Source organism: Chiloscyllium plagiosum, chromosome 13 (genome assembly GCF_004010195.1).
Source record: "Chiloscyllium plagiosum isolate BGI_BamShark_2017 chromosome 13, ASM401019v2, whole genome shotgun sequence".
Lineage (NCBI taxonomy): Eukaryota > Metazoa > Chordata > Chondrichthyes > Orectolobiformes > Hemiscylliidae > Chiloscyllium > Chiloscyllium plagiosum.
The window spans coordinates 63,770,061-63,792,162 of NC_057722.1; the positions used below are offsets into that span (position 1 = coordinate 63,770,061).

At 40.5% G+C, this 22,102-nt stretch overlaps 1 protein-coding gene across 1 annotated transcript; it reads right to left on the reverse strand.

Moving 5' to 3' along the window:
• Nucleotides 1-242: 242 nt before the first annotated feature.
• LOC122555643 (extracellular calcium-sensing receptor-like) lies at nt 243-14,994 on the reverse strand. The gene is made up of 7 exons (XM_043701641.1): nt 14,786-14,994; nt 12,896-13,187; nt 8,294-8,875; nt 8,072-8,263; nt 7,085-7,312; nt 3,025-3,148; nt 243-1,156 (listed from the first exon to the last, which is right to left on the reverse strand). The coding sequence occupies exons 1-7, from the start codon at nt 14,992-14,994 to the stop codon at nt 243-245; spliced, it is 2,541 nt and encodes an 846-aa protein (XP_043557576.1).
• Nucleotides 14,995-22,102: the final 7,108 nt, after the last annotated feature.

The window sequence follows — 22,102 nt, forward strand, 5'->3', positions numbered from 1 at the left end:
TTAATAGACAGAACACTGCGCAATTTGACATTAATGCAGATAATACATATATTGTTATAAGGAAAGGTCATTAAAAAATATTTTAAATTTGGACATGAAATCACATAATCACTTCAAAAGTACAGTTTTTAAAAGTTCAAGTCTAATTTAAATTGATACCTTTCTGCATTGCCAAAGCTGCAACCATTTAGTTAAGATGAAGCTTTGGACATTTCTCATATGGTCTTAGTTTTGGAGACTATTCAATTTTGTTTTGCCCGGGATCTACGCATTAAATATTTCTTTGTGTTTTTTTCTGGTTGAAGTAAGATGATATAACATTTGGGAGCGAAAATGCAGAACAGCAGACCAAAGCTTGATGCCAGAATGGCAAAAACCTCTACTGCCACCGTGTACTTTCCAGGGGAGCTGACATATGCTGGGATAAACGTTATCCACACTGCACAAAATATGAGCATGCTGAAGGTTATAAAAGTTGCCTCATTGAAGTTGTCTGGCAGTTTTCTAGCTAAAAATGCGAGCCCACAGCATACACATGCCAGAGCACCGATATAACTGAATACACAACAGAAATACACCATGGACCCAACATTGCATTCCAGTATAATTATAGTCTTGTAGTACTTTGTGCTGTTCACAGGGAAAGGAGGTGAAGTGGTTAGCCAAATAATACAAATTATAGTTTGGACAGATGTGAGGGCACAAACATTCAATCTTTGATGCATTGGACTAAACCATTGGATCTTTTTATTGTTGGGAAGTCTGGTTTTGAAAGCCATCAACACAACCAGTGTTTTCCCCAAAATGCAAGAGAGACAAAGAACAAAAGTAATACTGAACACAGTGTGGCGCAACATGCAGGACCACACAGACGGCCGGTCAACAAAGGCCAAAGAACAGAGGAAGCAAAGTGTTAGGGCAAATAGAAGAAGGAAGCTCAACTCTGAATTATTGGCTTTGACAAGAGGTGTCTGCCTGTGCTTATAAAAGATGATAGCTGTAGCCACTGTCAAACAGGCTCCAATCACTGCCAGGGTCAGGAGTGAACTTCCCATCTCGTCATCAAAAGAAAGGAATTCAATCTTCTTTGGCACACACTGGGTTTTGAACTGATTGGACCAGTATTCTGATGGGCATTTTAAGCAAGATACTGAGTCTACAAGAAAGCAATATGACACATGGTTAGTATTTCAAAGCCATACATGTAGATCAATTCTTAAAGCTATTAATTAGCATTGTGTCAGGTTCCTTCAATGACTGAGCTACTTTTCTCACTTTCTCGTCAGAATTTCCTGACTGAAACGTTCAACCTTTGTTCCCTACTCCTTGCATCATCGGCTAATGGAAACAGCTTTGCCTGACTACCTTGTCTAAACCTGTCCCAGTCTAGGATACTCAATCTCTTTTGCTTCAAAGCACAACTCCAGTCTCTCCAAGCTGACCTCACAGTTAAAATCCCTCATCCATCCAATAAATAGAACTGCAATCCCACCCAGCAAGATATTCAGATTGTGCTGGGTTTGCTGATTGAATTGGAGACAGCCCCAAGAAAATTGTTTCAATTAGCCTCTGTGCTCCTGAATTAGAAAGGAAATAGGGCAAAGTTTCATTTATACTGTGATTTAATGCGAGCATTTTCAATCTATTTGCTACTGACATCCCTGTCCTGCGTTATAAAAATTCCAGTTACATCCAACCATCCTACTTTTGGCACTTGTATGAAAGTTGCACGATTAAACAAAAAAAAACAATAATTGTTCCTTTACGTAATGTGAAATTAAATGGCAGCAGCACTTTCACGTGTTTGAGCTGCATTATCATCCACAGCATGCAAGAAATAAACATGCAGGATGACAGAGTGCATTGGAAAATGAAAACCCCTCCAATTCTCAGTACCACACATTGGTTCATGTTGCCTTACCTTTAAGACAGAACCTTGGAAATTGGAGGTAACTCCAGTGTGGCTAAACATTTAACAAATCTATCAGTCTCTACACATTCTTTAGATGTGCACCATTTCGTCTGTTGCCTCTTCCTGCCTCTTCTGCTAAAATGCATCACTTCACACTTCAACTGCCATTTGTCTGTCTAATCTAAACCTGTCTATGTCCTGTTGTGATCAATGTCATCATCCTTACTGTCAGGTATGTAGTAATAGTAAAGCACAAGGGAAGTTATGCAAAACCTTTACAAAGCTCTGATTCAGTTTCAATTATTGTTTAGTCACACTGGATTTACCACCAATTCCCCATGTTCTGTCTTAAGAGTCAGGCAGCAAGAACCAATGCTTTGTACTTAGAATTGGAGGTGTATTCGTTTTCCAGTGCATTCTCTCATTCTGCATGTTTATTTCTTGTCCTTGAGAAGGTATTGGGGAGGTTTATCAGAATGATTCCAGGGATAAGGGATTTTAAACTACCTGGTTAGTTGGGAAACCTAGAGTTGTTGGTCCTGAAGTAAAGGATAATGGGGGAAGATGTGACAGAAGTTTGCAAGATTATGAGAGTTTTAGATATGGTGGACAGGAAAAAGGTGTTCTCAGTGGGGATTTGACAGGGTTGACATTGAGAAGATGCTTTCACTAATGGAAGATTTGGAGATTGTTCACTGAGGGCAAGGAAGGTCAAAGTAGAATTCAATAGCAATTAACAGCATTAAGAGGGATTCTCGGGGATTTGGTGTGGAGAAGTTGTCTCCATTGACAGAGGGGTTGGTAACTACATGATGGAATGGCAATATAAATGGCAAAAAAAGAGGGTGGTGCACAAGGGTGGGCAGATGACAAGAATTCTGTTCATGCATTGGCTCCTGGAATGATCTGAAATACCCAGAATGAAAGAGTGGTAGAAACGGATTCAGTAGTAATTTTCGGAAAGGAATTGGATTATTTTCTTGAAAGAGGAATATCTGCAGATCTACAAGGAAAGGAGGGAGTGTGACTAACTGGATCATACTTTTAAAATAGTGACAAAGGATACAATGGTCTGTTTCTGTGCTGTTATATAGTTCTGTATTTATAAATACCTGTCACGTTGCTGATCTCACCATCGGAGCACGGTATACAGGTAAAACAACACAAGGGCATTTCTTTTTTGACGGTTTTCCATGTGCCAGGAAGACAACTGTCAGAACAAACTCCTCGGGGAACCTCGGATAAAGAAATGGTATTTTATTCCAGTGACCTTTAAAAGATGAAGTCATTTATGATCATATGATTGTGTAATCTTGGACCTGGTTGTATTATAACGGGCTCCTACCAGCAGGTGACCAAAGCAAGACATATCTTTGATATATTTAGACTTAATTTAATGTAATTATCAATTAAGAAAATCCCTGGTTGCAATTAAACAGATTAAATTTGAATCAACAGTTTACAAACAAAATACAAGCTCAAATCCTGAAGTATATACTGTAGTTTAATGTTCCATCAAATTAGTTACATTAAATATGCCATACACACACACACACACACACACACACACAAAGCTGACAGTTCTTGGAAAAGTCCTTCAGAAAGAAAAGACTGCATAAAGTTCACATCCTGTCAAAGACATCTGCTCTGCTTGGTTTCGGATGATTTGAGTCTCATTATGGGCATCATCAAATGGCACCCTCTGGGGATCTCACAATCTTCTCCTGTAACTTTGATCACCTACTATTTGGCAGGAATTTCCTCTGGCACCTTAGCAAAGTTATATGGAGATCCACTTTAGGAATTCTGCCCATGTTTGCGATAACAATTTTGTTGAGGCACCTTCAATTATTTTAAAGTTTGCACCAATGACTGTCAGCACTGCAGATATTAGAATATTACTTGAAGTTATTATACAATAATATAATTTTATTATATAAATAGGTAATTATTTTATCGCTTCATAGAAACAAAGATTTACAGATGCTTTCTGAAGGCTTGAACAAAGGCAAATGGAATGCTACTGATTAAAATATATCTGAATGGAATAATAAAATAGGACAATTTTGGGTATAGAGCAAAAAACGGTTTACAGCACTAAGAAGACCCAGTCTCCATGACAACATTTTAAAAAAATAATTCAAAACTATTACATAGCTGTGTGGGTCCTCAGCTTCAAACATTAACTAATACATCTTTCATAGAAACAATGGTCTCGACAACAACCATTTTCTATCAGTTATTAGCATAAAAGTAGACCTTTTGAAAGTCTAATTACTCTTTTAATTAGTTTTAACGTTGTAATTCCACCTCAATGACTCCTTAACAAGGGGAAACGGTATTTGCTATTTATCTATTACAATATGCAATCGACTTAATAAGGGTATACAAATTAATATTTTGAATATATGTATTTTCACTAAGACAAGCATTTATCACCCATTTCTTTTACTTGATTCACTGAAATAAACCTATGGTACTTGGGGAGATGGTGATATAGTGGCTATGTCACTGGATTAATAATCCAGGGGTTTAGACTAATGCTTAGGGATGTGGGTTCAAATCCCACTGTTGTAGCTGGTAGAATTGAAAACAGTCTCAGTAATGATGACCACAACCCTATTGTTATAGACAATAGGTGCAGGAGAATGCCATTCAGCCCTTCGAGCCTGCACCACTGTTCATTGTGATCTTGGTTGATCATCCACAATCAGTATCTTGTTCCTGCCTTACCCCCATTAGCTTTCTTCACTGCCTGCTGTAACCTGCATGCTTGCTTTCTTTGACTGATGCACAAGAACACCTAGATCTCATTGTACTTCCCCTTTACCAAACTTGACTCCATTTAGACAGTAATCTGGCTTCCTGTTCTTGCCACAAAGTGGATAACCATACATTTATCCACATTAAACTGCATCTGCCATGCATCCGTCCACTCACCTAGCCTGTCCAAGTCACCCTGTATTCTCATAACATCCTCCTCACATTTCACCCTGCCACTCAGCTTTGTGTCATCAGAAAATTTGCTAATATTACTTTCAATACCTTCGTCTATATCATTAATGTATATTGTAAACAGCTGCAGTCCCAGCACCAAACCTTGTGGTACCCCACTGGTCACTGCCTGCCATTCCGAAAGGGACCCATTTATCACTACTCTTTGCTTCCTGTCAGCCAGCCAAATTTCAATCCAAGTCAGTAGTTTGCCCCTAATATCATGTGCCCTAATTTTGCTCACTAATCTCCCATTTGAGACTTTATTAAAGGCTTCCTAAAAGTCCAAGTACACTACATCCGCTGGCTCTCCCTTGTCCATCTTCATAGTTACATCCTCAAAAAATTCCAGAAGATTAGCATGATTTCCCCTTCATAACTCCATGCTGACTCTGACTTATTCTGTTACAGCTATCCAAATGAGTCATAATTTCATCTTTTATAATTGACTCCAGCATCTTTCCCACCACTGATGTCAGGCTAACCAGTCTATAATTCCCTGTTTTCTCTCTCCCTCCCTTCTTGAAATGTGGGACAACATTAGCCACCCTCCAATCCACAGGAACTGATCCTGAATCGATAGAACATTGGAAAATGATTACCAATGCGTCCACGATTTCTAGAGCCACCTCCTTCAGTACCCTGGGATGCAGACCATCAGGCCCCGGGGACTTATCAGCCTTCAGGACTAACAGTCTCTCCAACACCATTTCTTGCCTAATATAAATTCCTTTCAGTTCATCCATTACCCTAGGTCCTTCAGCCGCTATTACATCTGGGAGATTGCTTGTGTCTTCCCCAGTGAAGACAGATCCAAAGTACCTATTCAATTCTTCTGCCATTTCATTGTTCCCCATAATAAATTCATCAGTTTCTGTCTTCAAGGGCCCAATTTTAGTGTTAACCATTTTCTTTTCTTTTCATACCGAAAAAAGCTTTTACTATCCTCCTTTATATTTTTGGCCAGTTTCCCTTTGTACCTCATTTTTTCTCTGCGTATTGCCTTATTAGTTATCCTCTGTTGTTCTTTAAGTGTTTCCCAGTCCTCCAGCTTCCCGCTCATCTTTGCTATGTTATACTTCTTCTCTTTCATCTTTACACAGTCCTTAACTTCCCTCGTCAGCCACTGCCGCCCCGCCTTCCTTTAGGATCTTTCTTGTTCTTTGGAATGACCTGATCCTGCACCTTCTGCATTTTATCCAGAAATAACTGCCATTGTTGTTCCACTGCCAACCCTGCTAGGGTATTGAACCATTGAACTTTGGCCAGCTCCTCCCTCATAGCTCCATGGTTCCCTTTGTTCAACTGCAAAACTGACACTTCCGATTCTCCCTTCTCCCTCTCAAATTGCAGATTAAAACTTATCATATTATGGTCACTACTTCCTAATGGCTCCTTTATTTCAAGGTCCCTGATCAAATCCGGTTCGTTGCACAACAGCAGATCCAGAATTGCCTTCTCCCTGGTAGTATTCTGGATCAATGGTGCTGGACGAGCACAGCAGTTCAGGCAGCATCCGAGGACAGGCAAAATCGACATTTCGGGCAAAAGCCCTTCATCAGGAATAAAGGCAGAGAGCCTGAAACGTGGAGAGATAAGCTAGAGGAGGGTGGGGGTGGGGAGAGAGGAGCATAGAGTACAATAGGTCAGTGGGGGAGGAGATGAAGGTGATAGGTCAGGGAGGAGAGGGTGGAGTGGATAGGTGGAAAAGGAGCTGGGCAGGTCGGACAAGTCCGGACAAGACAAGGGGACAGTGTTGAGCTGGAGGTTTGAAACTAGGATGAGGTGGGGGAAGGGGAAATGCCTGGTAGGGTCCAGTACAAGCTGTTCTAAGAATCCATCTCGGGGGCACTCCACAAATTCCCTTTCTTGGGGTCCAGTACCATCCTGATTCTCCCAGTCTACCTGCATGTTGAAATCCCCCATAACAACTGTATTAATATCTTTGCAACAGGCCAATTTCAACTCCTTTTTCAACTTACACCCTACATCCAGACTACTGGTTGGGGGCCTGTAGATAACTCCCATTAGGGATTTTCTACCCTTAGGATTTCTCAGCTCTATTCATACTGACTCTACATCTCCTGATTCTACGTCCACCCTTGCAGGACAATTATAATGTGATTTCAAGACATTGATGTATAATAGGAAGTAAACAAATTTCAAAGAAGAACTTACCTCCTTTTTCCCATTTATCCAAATAATATTTTCTTTGTTTAAATAGAGCCTTTTGTCAAAAGGTACAAGTCCATCATAATGTCCAATTGTCATTACATGAGCAACACCTTCAGAATTCATCTGCCAATTTACCAACTCATATAATGGGACTGTATCTAAGTTTGGGTCAAAGTATATACTTTCTCCATTCCGTGCTGTAAAATTCACAGCATACATATAATGAAGCAGCTAGCGTAAAAAGGAAAGAAAAGAGAAAAGACAAATCAATGGTGAGATTTATATTGAAAACTCAATTGATTGTGTTTCATTAAATCAAAATTAGAATTTTTTTACAATCTTCTCTCTAATCAAAATGTAGGCAACGTTTTCAGAAAATTATAAATCTGATTCTGACTGCTTGCTTCTATTTTTGAAAACACATTCTACTTCATAGTCTTGCTGTTTAAATGGTAGATTTGTTATAGAACCCCACGGTGTGGAAACAGGCCCTTCAGCCCAACAAGTCCACACTGACACTCTGAAGAGTAACCCACCCGGACCCATTTTCCCCATGTTTACCCCTAATTAGTGCACCTAACCTACACATCCCTGAACACTATGGGCAATTTAGCGTGGCCAATTCATCTAACCTACACATCTTTGGATTGTGGGAGGAAACTGGAGCATCCGATGTAAACCCATGCAGACATGGGGAGAATGTGCAAACTCCACACACAGCCACCTGAGGTTGGAATTGAACCGGTCCCTGGTGATCTGAGGTTTCCCACATCACAGACAATATTGACCAAACTCAAACTCTTCTACAAACAGTGTTTAGAGGTGATCCAACCTCTGTATCTACAAAATAATTGTTGCACAGCAGGTAGGAGGAGGCCTATTTTATCTATAAGTTATATAGTCAGATTCAGGAAGGTCAATAGTGACATACATATTGTTAACACAAGAATCAGAAATGGTAGATTTGCAAGAAACTTAGAAACTTCGTACCTCCCAAAGGTCAAGTTGTGTAAAGGTAAAATTTGTTTTTGACAGCATGTTATTTAGGGAATGTGCTATTGCATACACGGCTTTGTATACATTATAAGCAATTCTCAGTTGTGATGTATCAGTGTATTGATTATCTACTTCTTCCAACTTTTCATCTCCAGTGCAGAACTTGACTTCAGAGTCACTGTCAGTCTGAGTGAGGTTATCTGGTTTTTGCCAGACACATTCAAATGTGGTTTCCCAAAACTCAGACACAAATACATTTCTGGGGTATTTCGACGGGTGAACTTCAAGGAGAAATTCCTTTAGCCCCGGCAGTTTGGCCTTCGGGACAGCGAAACCCACTGTCCCAGCCAGGAATCTTACATCTTTTTTGGGGGAGATGCCTGGCATCGTGATCCAAGACTCACTCCCTATCCACTGGATTCCCGTCACGTTCTGCCGGACAATTTCTTGCAAAAGGACTGCCATATCTGCTTGAGCAACGAAGGCAACAATGATCTTTGTGGTGGCCTCTTTGATGATTTCGATGAGATTCTGTAACTTCTCTTTTGAGTCTGTTTTGTGAACGGCTTCGGAAAAAGCGATACAAATACCTAAACTCTCCATAGCTTTGATAATCTCGTCCATTGCCAAGTCGCCGTAGGTGGAGTTGCTCCTTATTGTACCGATCCAGTTCCATCCAAAGTACTTGACGAGTTGAGCTAAACCATCCACTTGGTGGTAGTCGTTTGGAATGGTTCGGAAAAATGTAGGGAATTCGTACATGTTGTTGAGATAATCATAAGCAGCAGAATAGCTGAACTACGGGAAATTGAAAGGATAAGTGGCTATTAGAACTTGATTTTGCTAATTATATTCTCAGGACAATAAATACCGTCTTTTCAACATTCGAACCCAGCCAAAACAATGTGCAGCAGTTACTGAATCAATAAGTGATATTTTATTCATTCTTACATGTATTTGAGCTATTCTTGAACAGGAGGTTTTGCCAATGCCTAGACTTGTTTCCCACCCCTTTACTGTTCATGAATCGAGTGCCTTGTTTGCTAATTGAGTGAGTCGCTAAAGAATTAACCTCATCGCTGTGATAAAAATCATAAATTGATGGAGAGAACTGAGCAGCACCTCTGAAAAGAAAGCAGTGTGAATGTTTCGATGATCCCTCAGTCTTTAGAACTGAAGAAAGGTCACTGAACTCGAAATATTAACTCTACTTTCTCTCCACAGATACTGCCAGATCTGCCGAGTTTCTCCAGCAATTTCTGTTTTTGTTTCAGATTTCCAGCATCCGCAGTTCTTTGTTCATTTTTAGCGTTTACATCACTGTAAGTCTCGAGACACACATATGCCGGTCCTGGTAAGGTAGAAAGGGTGTTTAAGAAGATATTTAGCACACTTGCCTTCTTACTTAGACCTTTGGTTATAGGAATTGGGACGTCATATTAAGGTTGTACAGGACATTGGTGAGGCCTCTTCTGGAGTAATGTGTACAGTTCTGGTCACCCTGTTATAAAAAGGATATTATTAAACTTGAGAGGGTGCAGAAAAGGTTTGCCAGGAATGGAGGGTTTGAAATATAAAACTGGACTGGGAGACTGGGACATTTTTCACTGAAGCTTAGGAAGTTGAGGGGTGACCTTACTGAGGTTTATAAAATCATGAAAGGCATAGATAAGGGGCCCGGAAAATAATCTTTTCCCTTGGGTGGGGGAGTTCAAACCTAGGAGAGAAGAGAGAGATTTAAAAAGTATATATGTGGCAACTGTTTTACATAGAGAGTGGTTTGCTGCCAAAGGAACTGATGCATGCAGGTATAGTTATAAGATTTAAAAGATATTTGGATAGATTCATGAGTAGTAAAGGTTTTGGGGGGAAATGAGCCATGTGCAGGCAAAAAGGACTAGTTTAGTTTGAGAAGATGGTTGACATGGACTTTATGGACTGAAGGGTCTGTTCTATGCTATATGACTCTATGACATCAGATTTCTTCCCCACACTGTCATTAGTGATTCTGAATTAATCATTGTTTCATGGTTATGGTTAAGCATTTTTGAAAATTCATGCATGGGATGAGGGTGTTGCTGGCTAGCCCTGCATTTAATGCCCGTCCCAGGGCAGTTATGAGTCAAACATTTTGCTGTGAGTCTGGACTTACATTAGGGCCAGACAAGGTAAGAATGGCAGTTTCCTTCCCTAGTGATACCAGATGGATTTTCCTGATGATTAACAATGGATTCATGATTATCATTAGACTCTTAATTTCAGCCGTGTATTGAATTCAAATTCCAACATTTGCCATGGCAGGATTTGAACCCAGATCCCCAGGACATTTCCTGGGTTTCTAAATTAACAGTCAGCAATCATACCACTAGGCCATCACCTCCCCCACATTTTAATACTCCAGGTCTCTTAACTAAATTCAAATTTCACCAGCTGCCATATTGGGATTTGAACATATATTCTGAAGCATTTACCTGAGCTTTTGGTCTATTGACATTACCACTATGCCAGTTTTTCCAGGAATCAGAATTTCATACATTTTCTTGGTGCCAAAAATGTGGAATGACCCATGGTCAACTGGTGAGAAATGACAAGCTTTTAGAGAAACTTTCAAAATGCCCAGCACTAGTGCAGAGGAACATTTATTTTTGATATTTTTTACAGTTGGTGAAGGTATGATCTGTTCCCTATCGCTACATATGCTCTGAAAGTGCAAATTAGCATTGACAATTTTTTGCAAGAAGTAACAAAAACTTTTAGATATCAAAGCAAATCTTCCCTTCACTGTGAGGGCTCACATCACATAAAATGTATGCTTCAACATATCAGCCTTTAGTTGTCTTCATTATTGCTGCCCTTTTTAAAAAAAAACTTCCTTTCCTCAGAAAACAGTTTTCGGAGTCACATGCATTAGTCAGATTTGCGTTGTTCTTCATTTCTTAGCGTAGTTAAGGAAAGTGATAGATGCTCCAGAAAGGGTACAACAGTTTACCAGAGGGCTGTGGATGCTCCATCATTGATTATATTTAAGACTGAGATACATTTTTGGTCTCTCAGGATATCAAAGGATTGGGTAGAAAAATGGAGATTGTGGCCATGATCAGCCATACTGAATGGTGCAGCAGTTCAACAGGCCAAATGTTGTCCACCTGGTCCTAGCTCTTGTGTTTCTGAGATTAATATGTCTCTGGATTCGAAGATAATCATTTGGTCTACAGAAAAGGGTCATTGAGTCATGGAAACAGACCCATTAGTCCAACTTGTTCATGCCGGCCAGGCTTCCCAAACTAAATCAGCCCCATTTGCCTGCATTTGCCTCGTCTCCCTCTGAACCTTTCTTATTCACGTACCTGTCCAAATGTCTTTTAAATGTTGCAGCTGTACTGGCACTTATCACTTCCTCTGACAGTTCATTCCACGTAAGAACTATTTTTTGTGTGAAAAAGTTGCCCCTCAGTTCCCTTTTAAATCTTTCCCCTCTCTCCTTAAAACTATGCCCTCTAGTTTTGAACTCCCCACCCTGGGAAAATATGTTATCTATACCTCTCATAATTTCATAAACTTCTATAAGGTCACCCCTCAACCTCCTGTGCTCCAGGGAGAAAAGTCCCAACCTATCCAGCCTCTCCTTATAACTTAAACCCTCCAGTCTCGATAACATCCTTGTAAATCCTTTCTGCACCCTTTCCATTTTAATAATATCCTTATGTATCTGGCTGGCAGAGCAGGTTTGAGTGGTTGGACAGCCTATTTCTGCTATTTCTTATGCTTTTGTTAACTCTTTGGAGTTTCATCAAATTCAAATTGTAAGAGGTTTAATTGATAACATTTTGGGCAATATTTAAATGTGTCATACGGTGATTTTGGCAACCCAGCTGCCACGGCTAACATTCAAAGCACAGTGATAGTGGTATCTACAAGATGCAATGCATCAACTCACCAAAGCCCTTCTGACAGCACCTTCCAAACCCATAACCTCTACCCTTTAAAAGAACAAGGGTAGAGATAGATGGGAACACTCCCACCTGCAAGTTGACAGGTGAGAAAATGAACCTTGCTACCGCTGTGAATAGCTGAAAGTGATTCTGTCAATGAGTTCAAGGGGAAATCAGATAAACATACAAGAGAGAAGGAAATTGAGGGTGTGCTCAGAGAGGAAGATCTGAAGCAGGCTCAGGAAGGAAGCCAAAGATAAATGTCAGGATGAATTGTTTGGACTATGAGGCCTGTTTCTGTATATTTAACACAATTTTATGTGAAGTACACCCCTGAAGGCCAAGGGTGTAAAAAAGCAATGCCCTGTGAATGCTGGAAATTTGAAGCTAAAACAGAAAATGTTGGGAATACTCTAAAGGAAGGTCATCAATCTGAAATGAAAATGTGTTACTGGAAAAGCGCAGCAGGTCAGGCAGCATCCAGGGAACAGGAGAATCGACGTTTCGGGCATAAGCCCTTCTTCAGGAAAGAAGAAGGGCTTATGTCCGAAACGTCGATTCTCCTGTTCCCTGGATGCTGCCTGACCTGCTGCGCTTTTCCAGTAACACGTTTTCAGCTCTGATCTCCAGCATCTGCAGTCCTTTTTCCATCAATCTGAAATGTTAACTCTGTTTATTTCTCCAGAGCTGTTGCCAGACTTACTGAGAATTTCTAGTACCAATTTTTTTCTTGGAAGTCCATGTATATTTATATTGTGAATTGGTCTGATTAATATTTGAAATCGGAAATAAACTGACTTTGAATTCAAGGAACAATTTATGAAAAAAGAACATCTTTTCTGGCAATGAGTACGGGGGAAGGTACTGATGTGGTGGTATTTCCTACCATTGTGACATTGAAGGGAGTAATGACTCTTGCGACAGCTACAGATTGCATGGATTCGGCATCTGTAACAATTGCTGGGATGTTGGAGGTTGTTTTGCACTTTGGGTCAGCGAGGATTTCTTCCTGCCCACTGATGAGGAGGGTGGTGATTTTGGTCGACATGGCTGGGTCCCCACAGCCATCGTGAATCTGGTAGCCAAGTTTAATATTCGGTATCAGAGTCTGGTTCTTGTTTATTTCCTCGATGGTGTAGATCATGGTCTGGGCAAACTGAAACTGCGTCAAGTCAAAACTGTGAAACAAACAGAAAAAATAAATCATTGGGACTTGATTGTGTTATTGGCTCTTAAGCTGAGCTTAAAGAAAACCAAGTGTGAAACAGAAGCCAGTCTAACCCTGGTGGAATAACTCTCTTTGTTCCTTGCCATTTCTGCACTTGCATTGAAATGGTATGGAGTACAATAAGAAATACAATATTATTTGAGAACAAATTGTGAACCGTTTCTGTTTCAGTGAGACTGCTGCTGTAGTGAGCAATGTCATTGACTAGAATTTTGTCATACTGCAGTCACACCAACGCTGTCCTATTCGCTTTGTAAATTCACAACATGGACTGCAGCTATTTCTAATTTTCAAGGAATGACAAAAAATGGATTGTGAACAAGAGACGTTTCACTTTAATGGCTTAATCATTTAATAGAAGAAGCAATGCCAAAATCCCAATTTTCCGGATGTGTACTTACACTTAGGGCAAGAACTGAAAGTTCCTAGTGCTCATTTGAAGAGCTATCAAAGATACAATAGGCTGAAAGGCCTTTCCGCCTGTAACACTTCAGTGATTTTCAAACACATAGTAAAGACAGTCAGCATGAATGTGTGTATGACTTGGTTAGCAATAAGGACTTAAACATTTTTCATGAACGTGTTCCTTCACCAAGTGGCCAAAACCATTTTCTTCCCTCCTCCCCTGTAAGATTACCCCACAGTTTCACTTGTCAAGAATGAATCTATTAGTTATAATGGAGTTGGGATTTTCTGATTGCATTTGAAGGCTTTATTGAAGGTTAGCAATTTAATGAGAACAAGAAGGAGCTGAAACCTTCCAGTAATCACAGTAAATATCCTTTGTAATTTCTAACCATGAATCGAGAAATCAAATAGTATGAAAATGAGCCAAGCACATCACACCTTGCAGAGTTGTTCAGTACAAGTCTGATTGTGCAGTGGAATCAGATATGGATGGGTCGGCAAAACAGATGAAACTCCATGTTCCCCACTATTGGGGGTGCCCAGTATTAGGTTACAGCTAATTCAATGGAACTTAATGAGAGGCAGACAATGTCAGGTGGGCAATGTTATACCATCTGGTTTGCATGTCTGCCCATGTCTACTTCCATGCCAATATTGTAGCCAACTTGATCCTGTTCCCAAAATAGGTTAAACTCCCTCCCTCTCTCTCGAACAGCACTGTGGATGCACTTAGACTATATGGACTGAATGGAGGCATCTTACCACCACCTTCTCAAAAGGTCATTAGGAATGGGCAATAAGTGCTGAATTTATCAGCAAAGCTCACATCTCATGAAGGCACATTAAAAGAAAATGTTATCACCGAAAGCGATTGACCGGGAATGAGACCCGGTTTGTTGTTTCGACGAGAGAGGTGGATAGGGTTTCTGTAATCTACAGCCGTTAGCTTGGACTAGAGCTCAAACCAGCATCAGTTCCACCACCTCAGGATCTCCGAGTTTCCCACATCCCCTGCATTTGTGAAACCAAACCGAAATAATTATGATGCCAACGCTAAGATCGGTGCAAGAGGTTCAATTGCCCTCGTATTTCATACACGAACAAAGAAACACAAGTTCCTATTTGGAAGGGTCAACTGACCTTTTGCACTCCGGGGGTCCTGGCGGGCTTCTGAAGTCGAGAAACTGCTCCTCTCGATAATAGTGAATATTGAACGATCCGCCAATGACGATGTCCCCGTCCTTTGATAGCCGAGGCAGGTCAAACCTACCTCGAAGCCTACAGAGTGAATCATTCTGTCCCAAAGCAGGGACAGCCAAGAGATGTATCAGAAACAGCAACAAACACATGATAGTTCACTAACTGGTTACAAAGTGCCTGGGCCAAAGTATTCCTGAATGAATATATACTCTTGCAGACACCACACACACACACATACACACAGAGCATTACCATGGATTGATTAAAAATACCAAAGAATTGGAACAATTCCAAAGGAATCAGTAAAAGATTCTGCTTTTGTCTCCAGAGAAGACAACCCCAGTTGAGTTAAGTTCATCCACGAGCAGAGTACTAAGGATGTTAGAAACCTGAAATAAAAGCAGTAAATGCTGGAAATGCTCAGCAGGTCAGGTAGCATCTGTAGACACATACAGACAGTTAACTAAAAGTCATGAGTCTGAAATTCTCTTTGTACACAGATGCTGTCTGACATGTTGGGTTCTTCACTAGTTTTGTCTATATTTTATGCCAAAAGAGTCACAGAGTACAGAGAGGCCCTTCAGCCCATAAGATCTGCACCAACAAAAGACAACCCATCACTTAACTACACTAATTTCACTGTCCAGCTCTTGGCCGATAACCCTGAATGTTATGACATTTCAAATGCTCATCCAAGTTCTTTTTAAAAGGTTGTGAGGTTTCCCACCTGAACTGCCCTCCCAGCAGTGCATTCTAGGTCCCCATTAGCCACTGGGTGAAAATTATTTCCTCGAATCCCTTTTAAACCTCCTGCTCTACCCCTTAAAATTATGTCCCCTCGTTGTTGATTCTTCAATTAAGGGATATAGCTGCTTCCTGTCCACCCTATCTATTTCCCTCATAGTCTATATTTTCCTGTAGCCTCATGCCTTCTTCTTCACTATTCACTAACCCAGCATCAAGAAGGTTCTATTGGCCCAGTGAGTAGTATCCCTTCTTCTGAGCTAGTAACTCTGCAATCAAATCCCACAGCAGTTCTTAACAGCCAAGGAAGGTGTGTTGTAACATGGCCTGATTGATTGTCACTTCTTAAATACTTTTAACATGGAAACAGCAGGAGGATTTTGTGTTCCGATGTGCTATGGTACCTAGCCCCAGATAAATTGGATAGGAAATGTATGTTAAACCAGTGGCCAAATCTAAAATGATGGTCCACACCAAGGTGATGAACCAGCATTGTTGCAACTCCATGTGACATAGGAAGGACTGAAAAAAAGTTGATGTAGGTACTTTTGTGAGTGATACTATTTGGAGGAAACATTAAAGGTCAGAGCCCATTTGTTTTCATTCTAGTTCAGTATGTTGCGTACTGGCCAATTAAAAGACCCAAGTGGTTTGATTTAATTCCACTGGCCATTTGGTCATACATTGAATTGTTTTATGACCCATTTGGTGTAGCTAAGACTTTAAAGATACATGGTGAGTATTCCTTTTCATCATATGGATTCATGCCTATGTCACTCTAATGGTAGAGCAGTAATATAGAACCTAAACTACTTTTCAGTGATTACATAGCATTTTGATCCAGCATGTCAGTGCCAGTGTTCATGCATCACATGCACCTGGAATATTGTGTGTAGTTTTTACCTCCTTACCTAAGGAGGGGTATGCTTACTTTGGAAACAGTTCGGGGGAAGTTTGCCCGACTAACTAGCTGAGTAAAGGCGTTTATTTTATGAGGAAAAGTTGAGACTGGGCCTGTGCACATTGAAGTTTAGAAGAATGAGAACAATATTGTTAAAACATATAAAATTCTGAGGGGGTTTGATGGGGTGAATGCTATATAGTGCTATAGAGTCATAGAGGTCAAAAGCATGGAAACAGGCCCCTCAGCTCAAATTTGCACAATTTAACTAGTCCCATTTGCCTGCATGTGGTCCATATATCTCATTCATCCACGTTACTGTCTAAATTTTTCTTAAATGACGGAATTGTACTTGCTTTCACCACTATCGCTGGCAGCCTGTTCCAGACACTCACCACCCTCTGTGTGAACAAATTGCCTCTCTGCACCTTTTGTACATTGCCCCTCTTACTTTAAAGGTGGATGGTTCCTCTTTGGGTGTACAGAGAGTAGGAGAATCTACCACTTAAAATGGAGATTTGGAAAATGTCTTCCCACAGGCATTTATTAATTTATCAGATTCTATTCTACAGAGCGGTGGAAACTGGGCCACTGGATATGGTTAATTCTGATTGGTAAGGAAATCAGGGTTGTGGGGAGATGACAGCAAATTGTAGTTAAGGTCACATCAGATGATCCCATTGAATGGCAGACCAGGCTGGATCAGCTAAATAACCGCTCCCTGCTTGTGGTTCTTGTGACCTCAGGAGATGCTGAGCAACCTTTCTGACTAAACCCATAACAAATCCTGTTGTTTCTTTGTTCCTTAAGAGTTTATTTAATTTTCCCTGAAATATACCTACTCTATTCACCTCAATCACTCCTGGTAGTCATGAATACTACATTCAAACTATTTCTCAAAGTTAAGATGTTTGTTCTGCATTTTGTATTGGGTTATTAGTGACTATAATTATTGCTGGTTCCTAGTGGTGGACTCTATGGAGCAAAAACAACTTCTCTACCTTATCAAACCCTTTTATATTTTTAAAGAATTTTTATAGGGTTATACTCTTTTTAGTATAAAGTGCTTCTTCAAGGACCGCAATTTCCCCTCCGACGTGGTCGACGATGCCCTCCACCACATCTCTTCCACTTTTATAGGGTTATACTCTTTTTAGTATAAAGTGCCCCAGACTATTTCATTTCTCCTAATGCCCAGTATTTTTGATCTTCTCCAATCTCCATGATATTTTTCTATAAAATTAACTTCAGACCTGCACACAATACTCCAAAAAGTGTGGCCTAAAGAAGGTCATATAAAAGTTTAGCATATCTTTTATTTTGTTCAAATCTATCCCTCTAGAAATGAACATAGTACTTTGCTTGCTGTTTTTTTAAATAGAAGTTATTATAGAATCCCTACAGTGTGGAAATAGGCCCTTCAGCCCAACAAGTCCACACTGACAGTCTGAAGAGTAACCCACCCGGACCCATTCCCCTACCCTATATTTGTCTCTGACTAATGCACCTAACCTACACATCCCTGAACACTATGAGCAATTTAGCAGGGCCAATTCACCTAATCTGCACATCTTCGGATTGTGGGAGGAAGCCTGAGCACCCGGAGGAAACCCATACAGACACAGGGAGATTGTGCAAACTCCACATAGACAGTCGCCCAAGGCTGCAATTGAACTCAGATCCCAGGCACTGTGGGACAGCAGTGCTAACCACTGAACCACTGTGCTGCCCTGTTTTGTGACCTCAATAACCTGCATATCTTTTTAAAATTATTTTTCGATCTGTATCCTCAATCCTTCAGTCCTCTCCTTGAGTGACACATTTATTTTCTAAATATAGTTCTTAAACCCTTTATTCTTCCTTCTAAAATGTACCACCTCAATATTAGCAATATCAAAGTTAATTATTTTTACTCATTCTTGAGATGGGAGCATCACTAGCACTTTTTGCTCATCCTCAGTTGCCCTTGAGAAGCCTTCTTGACTGGCTGCTGTCCATTTTATTTAGGCGCTTCCAAAACATCATTAGTAAGGGCCAGATTTTGACCCAGCGACACTGAAAGAGTGACGATACATTTTCAAGTCAGGATTCTGAGTGGTATGGAGGAGATATTGCAGGTGGTAGTTTTCCAATGAATCTGCTATACTAGGCCTTCTAGGTTTTAATGATAGTAGGTTTGGAAAGCACTGTTGAAGTAATCTTGGTGAATATCTGCAGTGCATCTTATAGATGGTGCAAACTGCTGCCACCTTGCATCAGTGGTAGGGGGTGTAAATGTTTGTCGAGGTGTTGCCAATCAAGTGGGCTGCATTGTCATAGTCATAGCTATAGAGTCATAGTCACAGAGTTTTGCAGCATGGAAAAAGGCCATTCAGCTTATCGTGTACATGAGAACTTAACTACCCTTAGCCTACATTTAGACACTTGGCCTGCTATGGTGATATGTGCTTCCAGTGATCATCTGAATACTTATTAAATATTATGATGGCTCCTGCCTTATCCACCCTTACAGGCAGCAAGTGCCAGATACTCATTATCCTTTGGGTGAAATTCCCTCCAAAATGGCGGCTCTTTACCTTAAATCTATGTCTTCTGGTTGTTGATTCTTTTATTAAAGGGAAAAGTTTCCTTCTACTAAACTTTCTACACACCTTACAATTTTGTACACTGAATGGTATCAATCTTCTTGAGTACAGTTGGAGCCTCATCCAGGAAGTGGTAATATTCCATTAATCCCTTGGTTTGTGCCTGATAGATCATAGATAGATTTCCTAGCTTTGACTTGCTCGTGTAGCCACTGTATTTACATAGCTAGTCTAGTTCAGTTCCTGGTCAGTGGTAATCCCCTGGAGGTTGATAGTGGAGGTTCAACAGTAGTAATGGCATTGAACATCAAAACACGATGGTTAGATCCTCTTTTGTTTGAGATTGTCTTTGTCGTGCACTTGCATGTGTGTTGCAAACATTACATGCCACTTTTCAGCCCAACCTGGATGTAATGCAGTACTCACTGCATTTGGGCATTGTTTACCAATCTCTTGACCTTTCCACATGTTTATTGATATCTTTTTGAGAACTGAAGAATATCATGGAACATAGTTATAATGTTTTGATCTTATTTTCGGAGGAGGTGGTTCTCTTGCAATTATCACTCTGACTTAAATTCACATTTTTATTGTGATCTTTAAAATACTTCTTTTTTGACCCATTTCATTTTCTATTGTTACTAGGTTTTGTATCCTGGTGTTGTTAAGTGGTTTGGAGTCATCCCAACGTTTACACTTTCTATCAATATCCTCTTCCTTCTACATTACAGTGCAATCACTCTTTCTATCTGAGTAACACAAAATCAGTTCTTATCAGAGTAAATCAAGAACTAATCAATATAGAGGTGAGGGAGAATGACTGTCACTGATGCCAAGTAAGTTTGACCAAGTTTGTTCACAAGGAACTCAAGCTAAACTATGCTCATTGGGAATTGGGAAGAAATCTCCCCATCACTTCTTGTCATAGCCAGCACAAAGGAAGATGGTTGTGTTCGATGGACATCATTCATCTCAGCTCCAGGACATCATTGTAGGATTTACACAGGCTGTCCTAGGCCCAGCCACCTTCACCTGCATCATCACCTTCTCTCCAGTATAAGGTCAGAAATTAGGATGTTCAGCACCATTTGTGACTCCTCAAGTACTGAAGCAGTCAGTCCATGTGCAGCAAGGACTGGACAATCTCCAGGTTGATGAGTGGCAAATTAGTGTTTATGTTAGATATGTCCCAGGCAATGACCATTTCCAACATGAGTGAATCAAAATATAGCACTTGATGGTCAAGGTATTGTCATCACTGCATTTTCCACTCTCAACATCCTGGTTACCATTGACCAGAAACAGAACTGGATTAGCCATATAAATACTGCAGCTACAAGTGCAGGTCATATGCTAGGAATCCTGTACTGAGCAACTCACCTCCTGACTCCCCAGAGCCAGTCAACCATCTATAAGACACCAGTCAGGAGAGTAATGGAATACTCCCTGCTGGCCTGGATGAGTGACGCTCCAACAACAGTCAAGCCTGATATCATTCAGGACAGAGCAACCCCTTGATTGGTTCCACATTGACCAATATTAACATCCAGTCCATTACCATCAATAAATGGCTGCAACAGTGTGTACCTGCTACAGGAGGTGATGCAGTATCTAAATAAGGATCTGTTGGGGGAGATGGTGGCCTGGTAGCATTATGGCTAGACCATTAATCCAGAGACCCTAGTAATGCTCTGGGGATCTGGGTTCAAATAAATTTGATAAATAAATATAATTAAGAGTCTAATGATGACCATGAAACAATTGTTGGGAAAACCCATATGATTCACTAATGTCCCTTGGGGAAGGAAACCCCTGTCCTTACCTGGTCAGGCGTACATGTGACTACAGACCCACAGCAAGATGATTGACACTTGCCTGCTCTCTGGACAATTTGGAATGATTATAAATTCTGGCCTAGCTACTGATGACCACATCCACAAACAGAAGATGGGATTTTAGGCTTTTCCGATGCAGTGCAAAATTTTACCACTAGGTGGCAGTTTTACTATTTATTGCAGCAAAATGTTGAACCACTGAATTTTCTGACCATTTTTCGATATGCAGAGGATTGTCTCTTCTGGATTTTGTCCATCTGTTTCCTTTTTTTTTGTTCTTTGGTTGGACTTTTGCCTATAAATCAGTTATGACTCAGAAAGTAACACGTTTTCCACTGAATGAGACAGCTGCAGGTTAATTTTCTCAGAACACAGCTCAATCTGAGCTAATAACCTTGTGCAGTATTGTACCTTCAGAGTAGTGCTACCTAAACATATTGAGATATTAAACTAAAGCTGTATCTGCCATCTCTGGTGGATGTTAAACATTAAAAGCACCATTCTCAGTAACAGGGGTGTTTTCCCTGGTGTCCTGCTTTTATATTCTGACCTCAACCAGCATCACGAATCAGATTATCTGGGCATCATTGATTGTGGCTTGAGGGAACATATTTTGTACATTTTGTCTGCCTTTTTTGCCACATTACAACAGTACCACATTTAAAAAGTATTTCATTGGCTGTAAAGTGTTTAAGGATAGGAGCAAATTACTGCAGATGCTGGAATCTGTACTGAAAACAGCAAACGCTGGAGATCACAGCAGGTCAGACAGCATCCATGGAGAGAGAGCAAGCTAATGTTCTGAGTCTTGATGACTACATCAGAGCTGGGCCATTGTTTAAGGATGTTCAGCCATGTTATGGTCTTATGAACATTGAACAATTATTATTTTGATCCCTTTTCTACTGCAATTCTGGCTTTCAACAGTGGGTTTGACCTGTCTAATTGGATACAATGTGTATCACCATCAAGATGAACAATGGCAACTTGACAAGGCTTTTGAACAGCACCTTTCAACGTGGCCTTTATGACTTAATACAATGCATACACTGCTTTGCCTCTCTCCCCCTCACTGACACTCCCTCTCTCTGCTTCTCTCCTCCTCACTGACTATCCATCTCTCTGCCTCTCTCCCCCTCACTGACCCTTCCTCTCTCTCTCTGCCTCTCTCCCCCTCACTGACCCTTCCTCT

What these genes read in the sequence shown, in the direction of transcription:
- LOC122555643 (XM_043701641.1), bottom strand. Translation starts at nt 14,994, where the DNA reads ATGTGTTTGTTGCTGTTTCTGATACATCTCTTGGCTGTCCCTGCTTTG. An exon ending in CTCCCTTCAATGTCACAATG is followed by an intron (nt 8,876 to 12,895) that starts GTAGGAAATACC and finishes AATTTCCCGTAG; the next exon opens with TTCAGCTATTCTGCTGCTTA. An exon ending in TGAGATCAGCAACGTGACAG is followed by an intron (nt 1,157 to 3,024) that starts GTATTTATAAAT and finishes GCTTTCTTGTAG; the next exon opens with ACTCAGTATCTTGCTTAAAA.